This window comes from Narcine bancroftii, chromosome 13 (genome assembly GCF_036971445.1).
Source record: "Narcine bancroftii isolate sNarBan1 chromosome 13, sNarBan1.hap1, whole genome shotgun sequence".
Lineage (NCBI taxonomy): Eukaryota > Metazoa > Chordata > Chondrichthyes > Torpediniformes > Narcinidae > Narcine > Narcine bancroftii.
Genome location: NC_091481.1, coordinates 75,584,455 through 75,604,232, shown reverse-complemented (window position 1 = coordinate 75,604,232; position 19,778 = coordinate 75,584,455). Strand labels below are relative to the sequence as shown.

The window sequence follows — 19,778 nt, the reverse complement described above, 5'->3', positions numbered from 1 at the left end:
GACCAGAACTAATTTAAGATTTAAGATGGAGATGAGAAAAAACTGTTTTTCCCAGAGAGTAGTGAATCTGTGGAATTCTCTGCCCAGGGAAGCAGTTGAACCTACTTCATTAAACATATTTACGGTTCAGTTAGATATATTTTTACATAAAAAAGGAATAATGGGAAAAGGCAGGTCAGTGGAGTTGAGTTAATGATCAGATCAGCCATGATCTTACTGAATGGGGGAGCAGGCTTGACAGGCTGAATGGCCGACTCCTGCTCCTATTTATGTTCTTACTGTATTATAAAACCAATTTTTCACTGTGATTGGGAAATGTTAGCTTGGATTCTAATCAACAGCTGCTTGTCTACATTCCCCTCTCCCTCTATTACATAAAATCAGTAAGTGTGACACAGTGAAATCTACGGTGCTGCATAAGAGGACATTGCAACGACTGCAATACAAGGACAGAAGTAGGAAGGACAGGAGTCGGCCATCCAGCCTGTCATGTCAGCTCCGCCATTCAATGAGATCATGGCTAATCTGATGATAGACTCATCTCCACCTACCTGCCTTTATCCCATATCCAGTGGACAGGCGGCAGGGGCGTCAGGAGTTCCAGTGGAAGAGCAACAGGGTTGAAGGCCTACTGTCAGGAGCTTAGATGGGTGGGCATCGACTTTTACATAGGTCATACAAAAAAATAGTGGGGTCGACTTTTACATAGGTCATACAAAAAAACGCCTGATTTTTTTTGGGGGGGGGGGGTGGAGGGTCGATTATTACACCTTATTACAACTTAGCATAACAAAGCCACTCACAGGACAAGATAAAGTTTAGCACTGTGACACACGAGGAGATTCAATTCAGGTGATTTCAACCTTAACCATTATAGAAGTACAGTAAAACCCCTGTTATCTAGCACCTACAGGGATTAGTAGATGCCAGTTAAGTGAATCTCCTGGTTGCTCGAGACTGTGTTTGCATGAATGGAGGACTAACGGCGAGGTACGCTAATTTTAAACTGCTGTATTTTTTAAAAAAACGTGTTTATTTCCCGCAATATTTTTCTTGCCAATTGCTTGAGGTTGTCAGTTGATTGAATTCCAGCTAACAGGGATTTTATTGTATATAAAATGGAGCGAGTTAGACCTCGGGAGGGAAATGTGGAACTTAGGCACCCAACACAGAGATGCCATAAAAATGAAGATGTGCTTAGGTAGGAATTGGCAGAGCGCAGCGTTCTCAGAGAATGGTCAAGCTTGAATTGAGAGAAAAGATCAAGGAGAGAATTGAAAGCAAGGATCTTTTAAAATTAATTAATCAGATATTAATTAATTTATTCGAAAGAAAGTTTAAGCAGGAGTTGATGCCAGTCAGTCAAGATAAAAGCAGCAGCGGTCTGAAAGATCTTTTGGTTCTTGAGAATGCAAGGCAGGAAGTAAGTCAAGTTAATGGAATAATCATATCTAGAGCCCCGGCCAATAGAGAGATCAAAAACTTGGCAAAGGATGAGGTGAAGCAATGAGTCGCAAACAGTCTGGTTTAACCTCAGACAGGGATGGAAATAAACACAACATCAGTGCGCTTTCCAGTCAGTGACATGCTTCAAGTTCAGTTTTTAAGCGATTTGGCCGTATTGCAATACATGTGTGGGCATTTGTGAGAAAAGATCTGAATTTAAATTTCACCCCAATGCACGTTACAGGTAATGAAATACTGCTGAGGTGAAGTTGCTGCTATCATGTAGGAAACATGGCAGGCTCTGCATGTTCAGCAAAACCCCACACATAGATATGCAATCGTGGCCAGATAAACTGAGCACAGTTCCAATACTGGCCAGAGAGAAAGCTCTTACTTGAGACAGCAATGTGGAATATTCTACAACCATGTGAGAGATCTGATAAGGCCTCAGTTTAATGCCTCACTGGGTTTTTGAATTCAGTGCCCTGCTGCAGGACAAACTCAGAACTTTCTAAATCAAAGTTCAGATTCATTGTCAGCGCACATACAACCCCGAGATTCTTTTTCCTGTGGGCGAGGCAGAATTACCACTTATTGGTGGTGCAAAAAAAAAACTGGACTCAACACACATGTAAACAAATAAAGAAATATAACCAAAGTGAACTGTGCAATAGAGAGAGAGAAAAAAATCAAGAGTCATGTGAGTCCCTGATTGAATTTGTTAAGGAATCTGATGATACTGTTCCTGAACCTGGTGGTGCAAGTCTTGTGGGAACTATACCTCTTTCCTAATGGCAGCAGTGAGAACAGAGCGTGTGATGGGCGGGGTGGATCATTGATTGATGCTGCTCTCTGACGGCAGAGTTCCCCGTAGATGTTCTTGATGGTGGGGAGGGCTTTCCCTGTGATGTCCTGGGCTGTGTCCATTACCTTTTGCAGAGCTTTAAGCTCAGAGGTATTGGTATCCACCATACCAGGCCGAGATGTAGCCAGTCAGCGCACTTTCCTCCACACATTCAGAGACAAGAGTCTGACCCACTGAGTTAAGTTCAACTTAAAAGATGGGTTTGCATTCCCCTCACTTGTTTTTGCCTCGCACAGCCAAAAAGCTGACATGTTTGGAGGTGCCCAAAAATCATGGTACTGCCTCTTGTGCCTGTGCAAGGCAGTCGCTCTGACCTCCGCAAACAATTGTGTGAAGTAATGGACTGTGACTCAAACACAGCTATCTACCTCCCAGTGGGAAAGCCATCTGTGTCCTCATCTCGCTTAAGCTTGATGGGACTGTACACGATGGAAGTTAGAAGAATGAGAGGGGATCTTAAGGAAACGTAAAGAATTATGAAAGGTATGGATAAAATAGAGGCAGGTAAGTTGTTCCCATTGGAGGGAGAGACTAGAATTAGGGGATGCAGCCTCAACATTCAGAGTAGTAGATTTAGGACTGAAATGAGGAAGAACTGCTTTACCCAGAGGGTGGTGAGTCTATGGAATTTGCTGCCCGTGCAAGCAGTGGAGGTGAGCTTAGGGAATATATTTAAGACAAGGTTGGACAGATTTTTACATTGTAGGGGAATTAAGGGATACAGGGAAAAGATAGGTAAGTGGAGATGAGCCCGCCCGTCATCAGATCAGTCACGATCTCATTTAATGGCGGAACAGGCTCGACGGGCCGAATGGCCGACTCCTGCTCCCATTTCTGAAGCTGTGAGAAATTGGGAAGAAAGTGGAGACAATGGTTGGAGGGTCACACCATTTCATGCCTTTAGGAATCTCTTGCCTTCGCAGTAGTGTTTCATTCCATACCATTGAATTTACGGGTAATTTTTGTGGACTAGTTAGTGGGTGTTGATTGATAACACAGTTATATTAATTAAACTGAACTGAGCAAATATAAGCAGAACGCCAATGACAGCTTCTTCAGTGTCTTTTCCAAATAAAAGGATTTGGAAGGGAGGCGACTAGAAAACGATGCCACTGTCAAAATGTTTGCTGATTGCCGGAGCGAGAACACACATGCCACTTGTATCCTGAAGACATGTTATCCTAGAACACAGGCAAAACCACAAGTTGTATCAGTCTCAACAGGAGGCCATACATTTCATTGTCTGACAGTGCAGACAATGCTCACCAGCTACTTAACCATGGTGGACATTCATCCTGGGAAGATAGAATGCCTTGGGATTCACGGATAGAGTAGTGGTTAGCGCAACACTGTTAAGAGTGCCAGCAACTGGGGTTTGAATCTGGCGCTGTCTGTACATTCTCCCTGTGTCTGTGTGGGTTTCCTCCCGCTACTCCGGTTTCCTCCCACCGTTCAAAAGACCTACTTGGGGGTAAATGGGCAGCACGGGCTTGTGGGCTGGTAGGGGCTGTTACTCTGTTATATGTTTAAATTTAATATCAATGAAGTGAAAGATAAAGACCTGAAGACATAGGAGAAGAAATCGGCCATTCAGCCCATCGAGTCTTCCCTGACATTCAGTCATGAGTTGATCCATTTTTTCCCCACTCAGCCCCACTGCCAAGCCTTCTCCCCATAACCTTTGATGCCCTAGCTAATCAAATAAACTATCAATAATTAATAACCCAATGACCTGGCCTCCAGAACCGCCTGTGGCAGTGACTCAAAGTCTCTCACAATCACAAGTTTATCTCTCTCTGGCTGTTTTAAGTGTATGCCCTTCAATCCTGAAGTGGTGCCCTTTTGTCCTTGACCTGTGGCTCTCAATTTTTGTCTTTTCACTCACATACCACCTACTAACCACAAAGCACCTATGGCATAGGTAACTCTCTGTAAGGGATTACTTAACGTGGTATGTGAGTGAGGAAAAAAGGTTGAGAACCACAGTCCCAGACTCTCCCACCAAGCCTTTCAACATTCAAAATATATCAATGAGATCTCTCCTCATTATCTTTAAACATCAACATTATAATTTCCAGGACATCCATATACTTCCCTGCATGTTTAGTGGCCAGGACTGAGAACTCAGTGTGACTGGTCCCTTAAATCTGGGTCCATCTCTGGGCACAAATGGGACTCAGAGGCAAGTGTGTGTGCTTGAATCATTTTAACATATTATCCCGAGGCTTGTAATGGAAAAGAGTCATCCAGAGAAATAAAAGCAAAAAATTCCAGGTTTTACCGTGTCTCCAAGGGTCTTTCGGTTCCACAGCACCAGACACGATTGCCTCATCCGAGGGAAATGTTACCCTCTTCACAGCTTGCTTCCCACGACCATCTGTTGTCGGCGAGAGCAATGTGGAATCGTCAGTCTGTTCTGGGCTGGGGAGAATCAAGGCAAGCGGATGGGGTATGTCACCTTCAAGGGGGGAGACCATATCCAAAGATACCCGAAGAGGGGCAGAATGCACAGGACGATCGTCACAGGGTGAAGCTGACATCCGGTCAGTGCTTGCTGCCGTTTGCATTGGTTCCTTGCTGCCCGATTCAGTCTCCCCACACTCCTTCTCCGGGAGTTTCGCTCCTCTCTCAGCTTCCAAAATCAACTTTAAATTCTTCTTGACACTCCGCACTGCAGCAGTCTGCCCAGGTGTGCGCTTAACCTCCTGCTGCACCCCATTCAATTCCAAACTTTGGCCATTTCCCTCTCCGCCACTCTCCCCAATGCTTGTCTGTTCTATGCTTTTTTGAACAGCTTCATTTTCCAAATCCTCCATCATTTCCTTAATTGAAACACCCTGTGTGAAATTCTCTTGGATACAAACTACCGAGGTTCTCTTCCTTCTCCCTCTATCATCCAGTGTCTCTTCCCTCTTGCATTCCTTCTCCAGACAGTTGATTTCAGACTGCCCAAGCTGTGAGCTCAATTCATCGTATTTTTCCAGCTCTGATCTGTTGGACAGACCTTTGTTCCCGTTCTTTTCTTCTTCCCGTGATGGTGCCACAGGTTTCTGCATCGGAACCCGGTTTTCTGCCACGCACCCCGACGCGGCCTCAATTCCTATGGCCTCCGGGCTGTTTTCAGCTATCAACACAGCCCCTCCGCCATGTGCCAGCTCTCTCCCTGGCTCTCCTTTAGAGTCCTCGCTTTCGTGCGGGCAATCACCCACTCCGCCTCTCGCCCTTTCCCCATTTTGCAAGGGAGCACCCGGCTCCCCCTCCGCGACCTCTGGCTGGCGGTTAAAAGTGTGGATTTCATCTGCTTCTCCCAGGCAGTGGGAGTCTCCAATTCCAGGGCCAACCTCCCGCGGAGCATTACAACTCTCACACTGATGCCCTCCCTCTTCAACGTTAGCATTATACCCTTGCTGATGGAACTGCCCTTCCAGATGGCTATTGCTATTCTCCACCCCTTCCAGGTTGTTATTAATCTGCCCGTGGTAACCACCCCCTACAAGGTTAGCATTAATACCTAGCTTGTAGAGCTGGTCCTTACTGACCCCCGTCTCCCCCTGGTTATTATTTATCTGGCTGTGACAAGGGTCTGCTATCTGATTAGCATTGGGCTCTTGCTGCTGGAGCCAGCTCCTCAGGGTGTTGGTGCTGACTTCTCCTGCCGCCTTGCTGCCGGCCCCCAGGTGAGTTGTATCCCTCTGCTCGATGGCCTGGTGTCCGGCTTCAGGGCTATCACTGGCCTCCATGCCCCCCCCCCCCCGACCCTGGCCCTGGACACCCTCCCCCCGGACCCTAGCCTGGACACACACCCCGGCTCTGAACTGCCCCCTGACCCTGGACTGCCCCCCCCCTCCCCTGGCCCTGGATTGCCCCCCCTCCCCTGGACTGCCCCCCCTCCCCTGGCCCTGGACTGCCCCCCCTCCCCTGGCCCTGGACTGCCCCCCCTCCCCTGGCCTTGGACTGCCCCCCCTCCCCTGGCCCCGGACTGCCCCCCCTCCCCTGGCCCCGGACTGCCCCCCCTCCCCTGGCCCCGGACTGCCCCCTCTCCCCTGGCCCTGGATTGACCCCCCCCCGGACCCAGACCCTGGACACCCCCTCCCCCGGGGCTCCCAACTCGGGTCCCCGTCCGTCTGCGGCTTGGGTCCCGATGCTCTTCCCCCCCGGAGGTCGGAACCGGCCGGGCCTGGACTCTCCTCCGCCAGGGGACACTAGGCCGGCCGGAGCCTGGGCCTGCGGCGCCGGGCCTCGTCTCACTCGGGCGCACGGCCCAGCCTCGGGGCTCGGCTCACCGCCGCCGCTCCGCCCCGCGCTCCATCGCCCGCAGCCGCCCGGAAACTAATCGATCCGATTGTTGTCGAGTGGAGGAGGTGGGAGGTGAGGCGAACCCGAACTCCACCTCCCTCCTCCCGCCCGCACATTCGCCGCCGCCGGCCAGGAACTAAATTTCACGCCGAGAACACTTTGCACCGGCCACGTCGGCGCGGTTAAAACCACCGTGAATATAATCAAAGGAATTCAATCGGTATTTTATCGCGTCGATTAAATTTAGTGACGAATCTGCTGACCGCTTTCTGCAGCTCAGTTTTGGCAGCCATCTTGGAAAGGTCGGCCAAGGCACTTGGGCTGTGCGCTGGCCGTCTGCCAGAGTTGTTGGTTCGATTCCCAGGGCTGCTCCAGAACCCAGATCACAGGCTGATTTTATTTCGTATTCTAAAACAGTATTTTTCAACACGCCCTCATTGCTTATAAAATCGTTGCATTTTAACAAAACTATGATATAGGGCTTATAGATTCAGATTGATTATCAGAATACAACGTCACACACATCCGGGAGATTGGTTCTCCTGCAGGCAGGGGAGAATGACCATTTAGAAACATAGAAACATGAAAGATAGGAGCAGTAGGTCATTCGGCCCTTCGAGCCTGCTCCGCCATTCAACGAGATCATGGCTGATCTTAAAGTTCAGTACCCCCGTCCCAGCCTTCTCTCCGTAACCTTTAATACCCTTATACTGAAGAAATAGATCTAATTCCCTCTTAAGTAGATTTAATGAACCTGCCTCTACTGCCCTCTGTGGCAATGAATTCCACCGATTCACCACCCTCTGGGTCAAGAAATTCCTCCTCATCTCGGTCCTAAATGGTTTGCCTATTATCCTCAAACCATGGCCCTGGGTTCTGGATTTTCCCATCCTTGGAAACATCCCATCTGCATCCATTCTGTCCAGTCCTGCCAGAATTTTATATGTCTCTATGAGATCCCCTCTCAATCTTCTAAACTCCAGCGAGTACAATCCCAATTTGCGCAATCTTTCCTCATAAGTCATTCCTGCCTGGTGAATCGCCTCTGCACTCCCTCCATTGCAAGAACATCCTTCCTTAGATAAGGTGACCAAAACTGCACAGATACTCCAGGTGTGGTCTCACCAAGATGGTGATGCAAAAAAAACCCCCAAACTGTACATAATGCACACATGTAAATAGATTTTAAAAACTGACTGTTCAATACCAAGAGGATAAAAAAAAATAGAGCAAAAGAGTCCTTCAATGAGTCCTAGATTGAGTTTGTCATTGAGGGAGGAGTCTGATGGTGGAGGGGTAGCAGCTGTTCTTGAACCTGGTGGTGCGAGGCTTGTGGCACCGACACCCCTTTTCCGACGGCAGCAGCGAGAACTGGGTGTGTGCTGGGCGGTGTAGATCCAGGGTCGGCGCCAGAACAAATGTTAGAGTGGGGAGCACAGTGGGACGCAAATAAACTCGCTCATTGGGGTGGGGGGGGGGCTGCTGTTGGATGCTGGAAGCTACTTGCCGGTGAACGTTAACACCATCTGCCCCTCTGACGTAAGAGACAAGGGTGCTGCATTTATTGCATCAAGCATCACTAGACGTTACTGATGGTTGACGCACAGGGCCAGGTGGAGAGTCACTAGCATGTGTCAAGCTAGTCACTAGCGATGAGGTAGGGGGTGGGGGCAGGTCTGACAGCAAGTGATGGCCACGACTGTATGGGGGAGCACAGCACCTTGCTTGGAGAGGGCAATGCCCGCGAATGCGCCCCCTCCCCTTGGCGCTGACCCTGTGTGGATCCTTGACGATTGCTGCTGCTCTCCAACGGCAGTGTCCCCTGTAGATGTTCTCGCTGGTGAGGCTGTGCCCACTACCTTTTGCAGGGCTTTACGCTCAGGTGTATTGGTGTTCCCCCCCCCATACCAGACCGTGATGTAGCCGGTCAGCACCACTTTCCACTGTAGAAATTTGCCAGGGTTTCCGATGTCATACCAAACCTCCGCAAACTCCTGAGGAAGTAGAGGCATTGACGTGCTTTCTTCACGATGCCATTGGTGTGTTGGGTCCAGGAAAGATCCTCTGAGATAGTGACTCCCAAAAACTTAAATTTGTTCACTCTCTCCACCCCTGATCCCCCAATGATCACGCTGAATACACATAATATTCAGGCAGTACAGATTTCAGTTCTTCTGTATATTGTACTTTGATCCGATCAAATACTATTTATTATCAAGCAATAAAACAGAAATGTAATATTACACAAAATTGCCTCTCGTCTGCCAGAGGCAGAGAAGGATTCACCACTAGTATTAACATTGCCCTTACAGAGGAGAAGCAAAAGAGAATTATCCCAGAGTCACTGAGCATCTGTGGATTCATCTCCAGCACTCCCACAATCTCTGCAGCCGCACAAGACTCCAAGCTCGAGCTCTAGATCTAAACTTCCAACACTGTGAGCTCCCAAGGCCTTTTGGAGACCCTTCCTTGCTCTCAGCACCATCTCAAATCCTGGTTCCGATACCTGGTCCCCATGAGCTGGTCTCCAGCAGCCCCACAGCCTGGTGTGAGTCCTTTGACCTCACCATCAGCACCCCCTGCCCTGCGGAGCACCTCACCCACAGGTTGCCAGCAGCTCTCTGCCCTGTGTCCTTCAACCGTAAAGCCCCTCACGGACACCATCCATGGTCTCCTCTGCTTCTCCTCAGGGGGGGTGGGGTCCTCCCTGTTACAGGCGCCCTGGGCCAGTCTGCTACTCCCCTGGAGTCAGCAACCCCTTGAGGCTGCTACTGAACACAGGCGCCATCTTGGGCCCAGAGCCCACGGTCACAGTTTTTTAAATAAAGAACCACTGGCAAACTCTTCATCATCTCATCGCAGAAGCAAGGCTTGTCTCGTGACCATCGACCTCCACAGCATGTGCAGCCAACTCAGAAGAACATCTGATAATAAGGTTGACCACTCAAATTAAAAATAGCACAGATTCATAACACGACCTTAAGTCATGACGTGTATTGATTTGGGATGCAAAACCTGCTTATCCTTAATTAATGAGAAGTTATTCTTCCCTAGGTAGCTTGAAAGGGAATTTCTCCTCGAATTAGAGGAGCTCCTATTGAGGAGATGTGTGTAGTCTTCAGGCAAAGATATTTCAGGTGCTGTAACTCAACATACTGCTTCTAATGTGAGGGCAGCTGAGAGCCCATCTACACATCTTCATCAATAATTGGTCAGGTTCCCTGCCGGAGAAATAAAGGAGATATTTCAGTGGGTGAGAAAAGGAACATTATTCATTCCTGCTTTATGAACAATATGGAATATTCCAGCACAGGACAAGCTCTTCAGCCCTTGTGCTGACCCATCTCTTTGGCTTGGCTTCGCAGACGAAGATTTATGGAGGGGTAATGTCCACGTCAGCTGCAGGCTCGTTTGTGGTTGACAAGTCCGATGCGGGACAGGCAGACACGGTTGCAGCGGTTGCAGGGGAAAATTGGTTGGTTGGGGTTGGGTGTTGGGTTTTTCCTCCTTTGTCTTTTGTCAGTGAGGTGGGCTCTGCGGTCTTCTTCAAAGGAGGTTGCTGCCCGCTGAACTGTGAGGCGCCAAGATGCACGGTTTGAGGCGAGATCAGCCCACTGGCGGTGGTCAATGTGGCAGGCACCAAGAGATTTGTACCTCTTCTTTGGTGCACCTCTGTCTCGGCAATCATCTTCGACATCTCTGTTCTTGTTTCTGGTCTGCAGAATAGGGAAGTGTGGTGCATGGTCTTTATGGCCAGGGGTCACATGGGTAGGATCAAGGGAGGAGCTAAGACAGGGAGATACCCGGCTGACGGGCCAGCCAGTGCATACTGTCATATCACCACATTCACCCCTCCTTTTTTAAAAAAGAACCCACTGGTAACAACAAAACCTGGAGGCGACAACAACAGCAATACAGTAACTTTTAACAATTATCAAACAAATTGGTGGATGCCCCCCCCCCCACCCCATCGGCTAGAGGTTGAGCTGCACAGGCAGCCTCCTCTGTTTGCCGGTCTGCTGGGGAACCGACGTGTCTGTTCGGCGCTCCTCCAGAGAGGGGGCCGATGGGGGAGTGTCTGCAGCAGGAACTGTGGGGGTTGGGGTGCTGGCGGTGGACTCCTGGAGTACTGGGGGGGTCCTCCGCAGCTGCAGGAGGTAGGAGCCTGGACGTCCAGTTGCAGGGCAGGAATATAGTCGGGGTACCCGAACAGAGTGAAGATACTGCTCAAGGCCTTGATGACCATGGTTGAGGTCATATCCGCACAGGTAATTGCAAAGGGGAACCTGAAAAATTCATCCACCACCATCAGGAAGTAGGCATTCCTATTTGTGGCCGAGAGGGAGCCCTTGAATTTGACACTGAGTCGTTCGAAAGGGCGAGTGGCCTTGATGAGGTGTGCCTTTTCTGGCCGGTAGAACTGAGGCTTACACTCGGCACAGATTTGGCAGGACATCCTCGACAGAGTACAGGAGGTTCCTTGACCTGATAAAGTGATACAACCTTGTAACTCCAGGGTGGCACAGACTGTTGTGCAGGACCTGGAGACGGTCGAGATGCGCACTGGCACACATCCCTCGAGATAGAGTGTCTGAGGGATCGTTGAGCTTACCCGGCCGGTACAAGATATCATAGTTGTAGGTGGATAATTCAATCCTCCACCTCAAAATCCTGTCATTTTTGATTTTACCCCATTGCCCTCTGGTCAGTCAACAGGGTAAACCTTTTACCAGTTAGGTAGTGCCGCCAGGGCGCACTGCCTCAACGATCGCTTGCACCTCCTTCTCGACGGAGGGGTACCGGAGTTCAGGACCATGAAGGGTGCAGGAAAAAAATGGTACCGGCCTGCCTGCCTGGTTTAATGTGGCAGCCAGTGCAAAGTTGGAGGCATCGCTTTCCACCTGGAAGGGGACGGACTCATCCACGGCATGCATTGTGGCCTTAGCGATGTCTCCTCGAATCTGATTGAAAGCAGCTTGGGCCTCCGCCGATCATGGAAAAGTGGTTGACCGAAATAGGGGATGGGCCTTATCGGCATAGTTGGGCACCCACTGCGCATAATATGAGAACAGCCCTAGGCACCTTTTCAGCGCCTTCAGGGTGTTTGGGACAAGGAGTTCCAGAAGTGGTTGCATGCAGTCAGGGTCGGGAGCAATGACACCATGTGCCACGACGCATCCAATAAGGGCCAGGTGCTCCTTGTTGAACACACACTTGTCCTTGTTGTACGTCAAGTTGAGGGACTTGGCCATACGCAAGAACTTTGCGAGGTTTGCGTCGTGGTCCTGCTGATCATGGACGCAGATGGTGATATTGTCGAGGTAGGGGAATGTTGCTGTCAGCCAGTGTTCCTCCACCATCTGGTCCATTACTCTCTGGAAAGCAGAAATACCGTTACTAATGCCGAAGGGTACCCGCAAGAAATGGAAGAGTTTCCTGTTGGCTTTGAATCAGGTATAGATTCAATTGCTTGGACGGAGGGGGAGTTGGTGGTAAGCCAACTTGAGGTCAATAGTCGAAAAAATTCTGTATTTGGCGACCTTATTGATCAAGTCGCCTATACAGGGAAGTGGATACTCATCCAGCTGGGTGAAGCGGTTGATGGTTTGACTATAGTTAATTACCATCTGGGGCTTACCCTCCCCTCTGACCACAAGGACTTGTGCTCTCCAGGGATTGGTGCTAGGGGCTATGATCCCCTCTGCCAGGAGTCACTAAACCTCAGCCCGGATAAATTGCATATCCTTGGAACTATAGCGCATATTCTTGATGGCGATGGGTTTGCAATCCGGGGTGAGGTTCGCGAACAACGACAGAGGGAGCACCCTTAAAGTAGTGAGACCACAGGTTGGTGCTGGGGGCCGAGTGCCGGGGCCGCTGGCTGGTGCCAGGGACTGAGTGCCAATACTGCTGGACGTTGCCTGGGTTTGGGTGCCAATACTGCTGGATGGTGCCGGAGATTGGGTGCTGGGGCCACAGGACGGCAATGGGAGCTGGCTATCTGGTTGGGGATGGTCACCCAAATGCTATGGACTATGAACAGTCAACAGTGGTTGGGGGCCTCCAAACGTCATCGTCACGCTCCTAAATTGACTCTGAAAATCAAGGCCTAGGAGGATCGGTGCGCAGAGGTAGGGCATATTTAATAACACAAAGTCATTATAACATTCCCCCTCACCATCAACGACTCTACACAATACCCCCAGATACTCATCTGTTGGTCCCTAGCCACCATTGAAACCATCCCGGTTATGGGTCGGTCCGGGAGGGAGATTCTCTGGACCACATTGGGGTGTTCGAAGCTTTCTGTACTGCCGCTATCGAAAAGACATTTAGTTTTATGTCCATTCACCTCGATCTGCATCACTGAGTTCAAGATCGGGTGAGGACTGGCTTGCTTCAGTGTCACTGAAGTGAGGAGTGGCATTCCTTCATCGTTGTGGCCGGTGACCTCCATGTTGACCATGCAGCATCAGATGAAAAAGCCGGAAGTGGAGTTGTGGTGGTCGGAAGCGACGTCACTGGAGTGGTAGGCCAAGGTGCCGAGGTTTCGATTGGTGGCCAGTATGACGGCACTCCCATCACCGCACACGTGGTCAGCACCGTAAGTTCTTCAGGGACACACGCCGCACTGCTCGTTGGCTGCAATCGGAACCTGCAGACCCTTTGATAGTGGCCCCTCTTTCCACAGCCTGAGCACATCGCTCCTTTCGTGGGGCAGAGGCGCCTCACGTGCTTGGCCTGCCCGCAGAAGTTGCATCTCGATGATGTGGTCGGCATGACTGCAGCCGCGGTCGGGTAGTTGATGCCCGACACTGAATCCCAGGCCGATGGCCCTCCTGGTGGATTGTACACAATTGGCCCGCTTCTGCCTTCGATAGCCTTTGTGAGAGGGAGCGGGTCCTTCTCAAGGAGTCTTTGCTGGATGTAGTCTGACCTCAACCCTGACACACAGGCATCTCTGATCAGCTCTTCTCAGCCTGTGAGATCCCCCAAACAGTCTTTTCCCAGTGTGACCAGGGACCGGATGAACCCTTCAGCAGACTCACAGGCTGTTTTTTCTGGGATGCCAGCTGGTAACGGGAGTAGACCAAGTTCACTTTCGGCCCATAGAAACCCCGCAGCTCAGCCATCGCCTCGGTGTAAGTCAAGCAGCCTTGGATTGTCAGGTAAGGCTCCTGGCCGACTCGTGCCTGAAGGATCTTGAGCTTCTTCTCATCCGAGTCAACCACTTCCGCAGCGGCGTCAAGGAAATTATTAAAACAGTTCACCCACTGGTCAAAGAGTACCAATGCACCCGGGACTTGGGGGTTTACTTCCAGCCGTTTAAGGCACAGCAATTTCTCCATAACCAGAGAGTTCCAAAATCTTGCTCAATAAATTGTTGGGTGCTTTCGGTAGCCCCAATAATGACGCAGACAGAAGATTGAGGAGAAGAATAGGATTTATTGAACAAGTCTGCTGGCCCGGGTCCAGGCTAGGAAAATGAGCGGGAAGGAGAGGGGACTCGATCTTTATGGTCTGGGGTCACATGGGTAGGATCAAGAGAGGAGCTAAGGCAGGGAGACACCCGGCGGGCGGGCCAGCCAGTGCATACAGTCATATCACCACAGAATAGTTATGGATAAATATGTCTTTAAAAGAGATAGATTGTGGGGGGTTTAGTGTAGGTCACTTCAAAACTGAGTAACACTTCACAAAAGACATCTAATTTAAAATGCAGGAGCTTTGCTTGATGTTGAGGCTTCACTTGGCTTTGCAGAAGTAATGAAGAACGTTGATCTATTGTGTATGGGCAATAAAGTCCAGGCTCAGCGAGTGGGGACATTGGAGAATGAAATTATAGTGAAAGGAAGACATTTCTGGAAAAAATTTACAATATAGAAAACTTGAGTAGAAGAAATAACATTAAAATTGTTGGATTGAGAGATGGAGAAGAAAAACAAGAGACCATTTGATTCCTAAAGTTCTGGAGGTGAATAAATTTGAAAGTCCCATTGAAATCGAAAAGGCACATAGAGCCCTTAGGCCACGGCCACAACCAGATGAGAAACCTTGCTCTGTAGTGGTTAAATGTTCAAAATATCAAGATAAGGAAAAAATCTTAGCCTTGGCGTCTGAAAGAGCAAGAACAAGAAAGAACCCACGTGAATACCATGGATCGAAGATTTTCTTCCATCCAGATATTAATACACAGTCGCTGACCAGAAGAAGGGAGTTCAATCCAGCTAAGAAGACCCTTTTTTTTTTTTTTTATTTTTCACACCATAAATCACAATAGCCATGATATACACTTTTTCTTTTCCACACATTTACAGTGACTTTTTCTCCCTCCCCCCTCCCTCCTCCCAAGCCACCCCCCCACCCCCCCCCTCTCATCCATTTTAGTTATACAATCTAGGTTGCATTAATTCAGTTAGACAATGTTGTCATTCAACAAAAATACACCAGAAATTCTACTGAGTCCATTCTTTTCTTTTCTTCTCCTTCCATCAACTTAGGTAATGTTTGTTCCCGGTAGGTTTTCGCTATTGTATTTAATGTAAGGCTCCCATACTTGTTCGAATATTTCAATATTATTTCTTAAACTATATGTTATTTTTTCTAATGGAATACATTTATTCATTTCTATATACCATTGTTGTATTTTCAAATTATCTTCCAATTTCCAGGTTGACATAATACATTTTTTTGCTACGGCTAGGGCTATCTTGACAAATCTTTTTTGTGCATCTTCCAAGTCAATTCCAAATTCTTTATTTTTTATGTTACTTAGGAGAAAGATCTCTGGATTCTTTGGTATATTGTTTTCTGTTATTTTATTTAATATCTGATTGAGATCATCCCAAAATTTTTCTACTCTCTCACATGTCCAGATTGCATGAATTGTTGTTCCCCTTTCTTTTTTACATCGAAAACATCTATCAGATACTGTTGGGTCCCATTTATTTAACTTTTGCGGTGTAATGTATAGTCTGTGTAACCAATTATATTGTATCATACGTAGCCTCGTATTTATTGTATTTCTCATCGTTCCAGAGCATAACTTCTCCCATGTTTCCTTTTTTATCTTTATATTTAAATCTTGTTCCCATTTTTGTTTAGTTTTACCATTTGTTTCCTCATTTTCCTTTTCTTGCAGTTTAATATACATATTTTTTATAAATCTTTTGATTAACATTGTATCTGTAATCACATATTCAAGGTTACTTCCCTCTGGTAAACTCAAGTTGCTTCCTAATTTATCTTTCAAGTAGGATCTCAGTTGGTAATATGCCAGCGCTGTATCTCCAGTTATATTGTACTTATCTCTCATTTGTTCAAAGGATAAGAATCTACTTCCTGAAAAACAATTTTCTATTCTTTTAATCCCTTTTTTTTCCCATTTTCTAAAGGCAAGGTTGTCTATTGTAAAAGGGAGTAGCTTATTTTGCGTCAATATTAGTTTTGGTATTTGGTAATTTATTTTATTTCTTTCTACATGAATCTTCTTCCATATATTGAGGAGATGGTGTAATACTGGAGAAGTTCTATGTTGTACCAATTTTTCGTCCCATTTATATAATATGTGTTCAGGTATCTTTTCCCCTATTTTATCTAATTCTAGTCTCGTCCAGTCTGGTTTTTCCCTTGTTTGATAAAAATCTGATAGGTACCTTAATTGTGCGGCTCTATAATAATTTTTGAAGTTTGGCAATTGTAAGCCTCCTTGTTTATACCATTCTGTTAATTTGTCTAGTGCTATCCTCGGTTTCCCCCCTCTCCATAAAAATCTCCTTATTATTTTCTTTAACTCTTTGAAGAATTTTTCTGTCAGTTGTATTGGCAATGCCTGAAATAAGTATAGTATCCTTGGAAAAATGTTCATTTTAATACAGTTTATCCTTCCTATCAGTGTTAGTGGTAGCTCTTTCCAATGCTCTAAATCGTCCTGTAATTTTTTCATTAGTGGATTGTAATTGAGTTTATATAATTGGCCTAGATTTTTGTTTATTTGCACACCTAGGTATCTTATTGCCTGCGTTTGCCATCTGAATGGGGATTCCTCCTTAAATTTTGAGAAATCCGCGTTATTCATAGGCATTGCTTCACTTTTATTTACGTTTATCTTGTATCCCGACACTTCTCCATATTCCTTCAATTTCTTATATAGTTCTTTTATTGATAGTTCTGGTTCTGTTAAGTACACTATCACATCATCCGCAAACAGACTGATTTTATATTCCCTGTCTTTTATTTTTATTCCTTTTATATTATTATCTCTTCTTATCGATTCTGCTAGTGGTTCTATAGCTAGCGCAAACAATAATGGTGATAGTGGGCATCCCTGCCGCGTTGACCTGCTTAAGTTAAATTGCTTTGATACAAGTCCATTTACTGTCACTTTCGCTAACGGTCCCTTATATAATGCTTTAATCCAATTAATATACTTCTCCGGTAAACTGAATTTTTGCAATACTTTGAACAAGTAATTCCATTCTACTCTGTCGAAGGCCTTCTCTGCGTCTAAAGCAACTGCTACTGCTGGTGCTTTATTTCCTTCTACTGCATGAATTAAGTTAATAAATTTACAAATATTGTCTGTTGTGCGTCTTTTTTTGATAAATCCAGTTTGGTCTAAATTTACCATTTTCGGTACCTGTTCTGCTAATCTGTTCGCTAATAGTTTAGCTATTATCTTATAATCTGTGTTTAGCAGAGATATTGGTCTATATGACGCTGGTGAGAGTGGATCTTTCCCTTGTTTTAGTATCACTGTAATTATTGCTGTTTTACATGAATCTGGTAAGTTTTGTGTCTCATCAATCTGGTTGATTACATCCAGGAGGGGCGGTATTATTAGGTCTTTAAATGTTTTGTAGAATTCTATTGGGAGTCCATCTTCTCCTGGTGTCTTATTATTTGGTAAATTTTTTATTATCTCTTGTATTTCTACTGTTCCAAATGGTTCTGTTAATTTATTTTGTTCCTCTATTTGTAGTTTTGGTAGTTCAATTTTAGTCAAAAATTCATCTATTTTCCCTTCTTTCCCTTCGTTTTCGGTTCGGTATAATTGTTCATAGAATTCTCTGAAGTTTTCCTTAATTTCTTTTGGATTATATGTAATTTGTTTGTCTTTTTTCCTTGTTGCCAATACCATTTTCTTAGTTTGCTCTGTCTTAAGCTGCCATGCTAGGATTTTGTGTGTTTTTTCCCCTAGTTCATAATATTTCTGTTTTGTCTTCATTATATTCTTCTCCACCTTATATGTTTGTAATGTTTCATATTTTATTTTTTTATCCGCCAATTCTCTTCTTTTGGTTGTATCTTCCTTTATTGCTAATTTTTTTTCTATGTTTATTATTTCCCTTTCCAACTGCTCTGTTTCCTGATTATAGTCCTTCTTCATCTTGGTTGCATAACTTATTATTTGCCCTCTAATGAATGCTTTCATTGCGTCCCATAGTATAAACTTATCTTCCACTGATTCCGTATTTACTTCAAAGTACATTTTTAATTGTTTTTCAATAAATTCTCTAAAATCCTGTCTTTTAAGTAGCATGGGGTTTAATCTCCATCTATACATTCTTGGAGGGATGTCTTCTAGCTCTATTGCCAATAACAGGGGTGAGTGGTCCGATAATAGTCTAGCTTTATATTCCGTTTTCCTAACTCTCCCTTGTATGTGGGCTGATAACAGGAATAGGTCTATCCTTGAGTATGTTTTATGTCTAGTCGAGTAGTATGAGTATTCCTTTTCTTTTGGGTTTTGTTTCCTCCATATGTCCACAAGTTTCATTTCTTGCATTGATTTAATTATAAATTTGGTTACTTTGTTCTTCCTGTTAATTTTTTTCCCCGTTTTATCCATATTTGGATCCAAATTCAGATTGAAATCCCCTCCTATTAGTATGTTCCCTTGCGTATTAGCTACCTTCAAAAAGATATCTTGCATAAACTTTTGATCTTCTTCGTTAGGTGAATATATATTAAGTAGATTCCAAAGCTCTGAATATATCTGACATTTTATCATAACATATCTCCCTGCTGGATCTATTATTTCCTCTTCTATTTTAAATGGCACATTTTTGCTAATTAATATAGCCACTCCTCTTGCTTTTGAATTATACGATGCTGCTGTTACATGTCCTACCCAATCTCTCTTTAATTTCTTGTGCTCCAATTCAGTTAAGTGTGTTTCTTGGACAAATGCTATATCTATTTTTTCCTTTTTCAGTAAATTTAGTAGTTTCTTCCTTTTAATTTGGTTATGTATTCCATTAATATTTAGAGTCATATAGTTCAGCGTAGCCATTTTATATTTTGTTTATCTTCTCTTTCCGTTTTTCCATCATTACCTTTCCTCCTTTTCCATTTCTGTTTTCTTATTTTCAACTCTTTACCAGACAACATTCCTACAACATCCAACATTTTCCTTATTCTCCTATTTCTATCTTCTTTATCCCCAATCTCCCCTTCCCCTCCTGAGTTGCCCTTTATCCCTTGTCGGACAACCACATCTCCCCTCTCCATTTGGATTTGCGAATCCACTCGCAAGCGTCAACTGATTTTGCAGTGACCGCTCTTTTCCCCCACCCAGCCCCCCCCAGAAAAGATTTCGTTTTTTATATGTCACAAAGGTCACTCTTTTAGTTCCCTCCTTATTCTCTCTATTCCATTACCTTCCCTTATTAATTCTTGTCTATACTCTCTATGTTTTCCTCTAATTACAGATACTTTCACATATGCCCATTGTCTCTATTCACTCTTATACCTCTTTACCCGCATACATATCAATCGTGGTCATTTTTACCCTCCTTACCCGTCTTCATCCCTCAGTCTATTTTTGTCTTTACCCACATACATATCAATCGTGATAATTTTTGCTCTCATTACCCGTCTTCATCCCTCAGTCTATTTTTGTAATTGTTCTGCAAATTTTCGTGCTTCTTCTGGATCCGAGAATAGTCTGTTTTGTTGTCCTGGAATAAATATTTTCAATACCGCAGGATGCTTCAGTGTAAATTTATATCCTTTCTTCCATAAAATCGCTTTTGCTGCATTGAACTCTTTTCTCTTCTTTAGGAGTTCAAAGCTTATATCTGGATAAATGAAGATTTTTTGCCCTTTATACTCCAGTGGTTTGTTGCCCTCTCTTACTTTTTCCATTGTCTTCTCCAGTACCTTTTCT

The 19,778-nt window shown here is 45.7% G+C and overlaps 2 protein-coding genes across 3 annotated transcripts in view; one reads left to right on the top strand and one right to left on the bottom strand.

Moving 5' to 3' along the window:
* Window positions 1-6,070, bottom strand: part of LOC138748711 (protein phosphatase 1 regulatory subunit 37-like) — a 77,085-nt gene extending 71,015 nt beyond the window's left edge. For both annotated transcript variants that reach the window (XM_069909347.1, XM_069909349.1), the window contains exon 1: window positions 4,593-6,070. In XM_069909347.1, coding sequence (XP_069765448.1) covers window positions 4,593-6,051 — 1,459 coding nt within the window. In that variant the 5' untranslated portion in view covers window positions 6,052-6,070. The remainder of the gene's footprint in view (window positions 1-4,592) is intronic.
* On the top strand, window positions 6,050-6,517 carry LOC138748072 (uncharacterized). Its single transcript, XM_069907766.1, has one exon. It carries the CDS (start codon window positions 6,050-6,052, stop codon window positions 6,515-6,517), a length of 468 nt encoding a protein of 155 aa, XP_069763867.1.
* The last annotated feature ends 13,261 nt before the right edge of the window (window positions 6,518-19,778 follow it).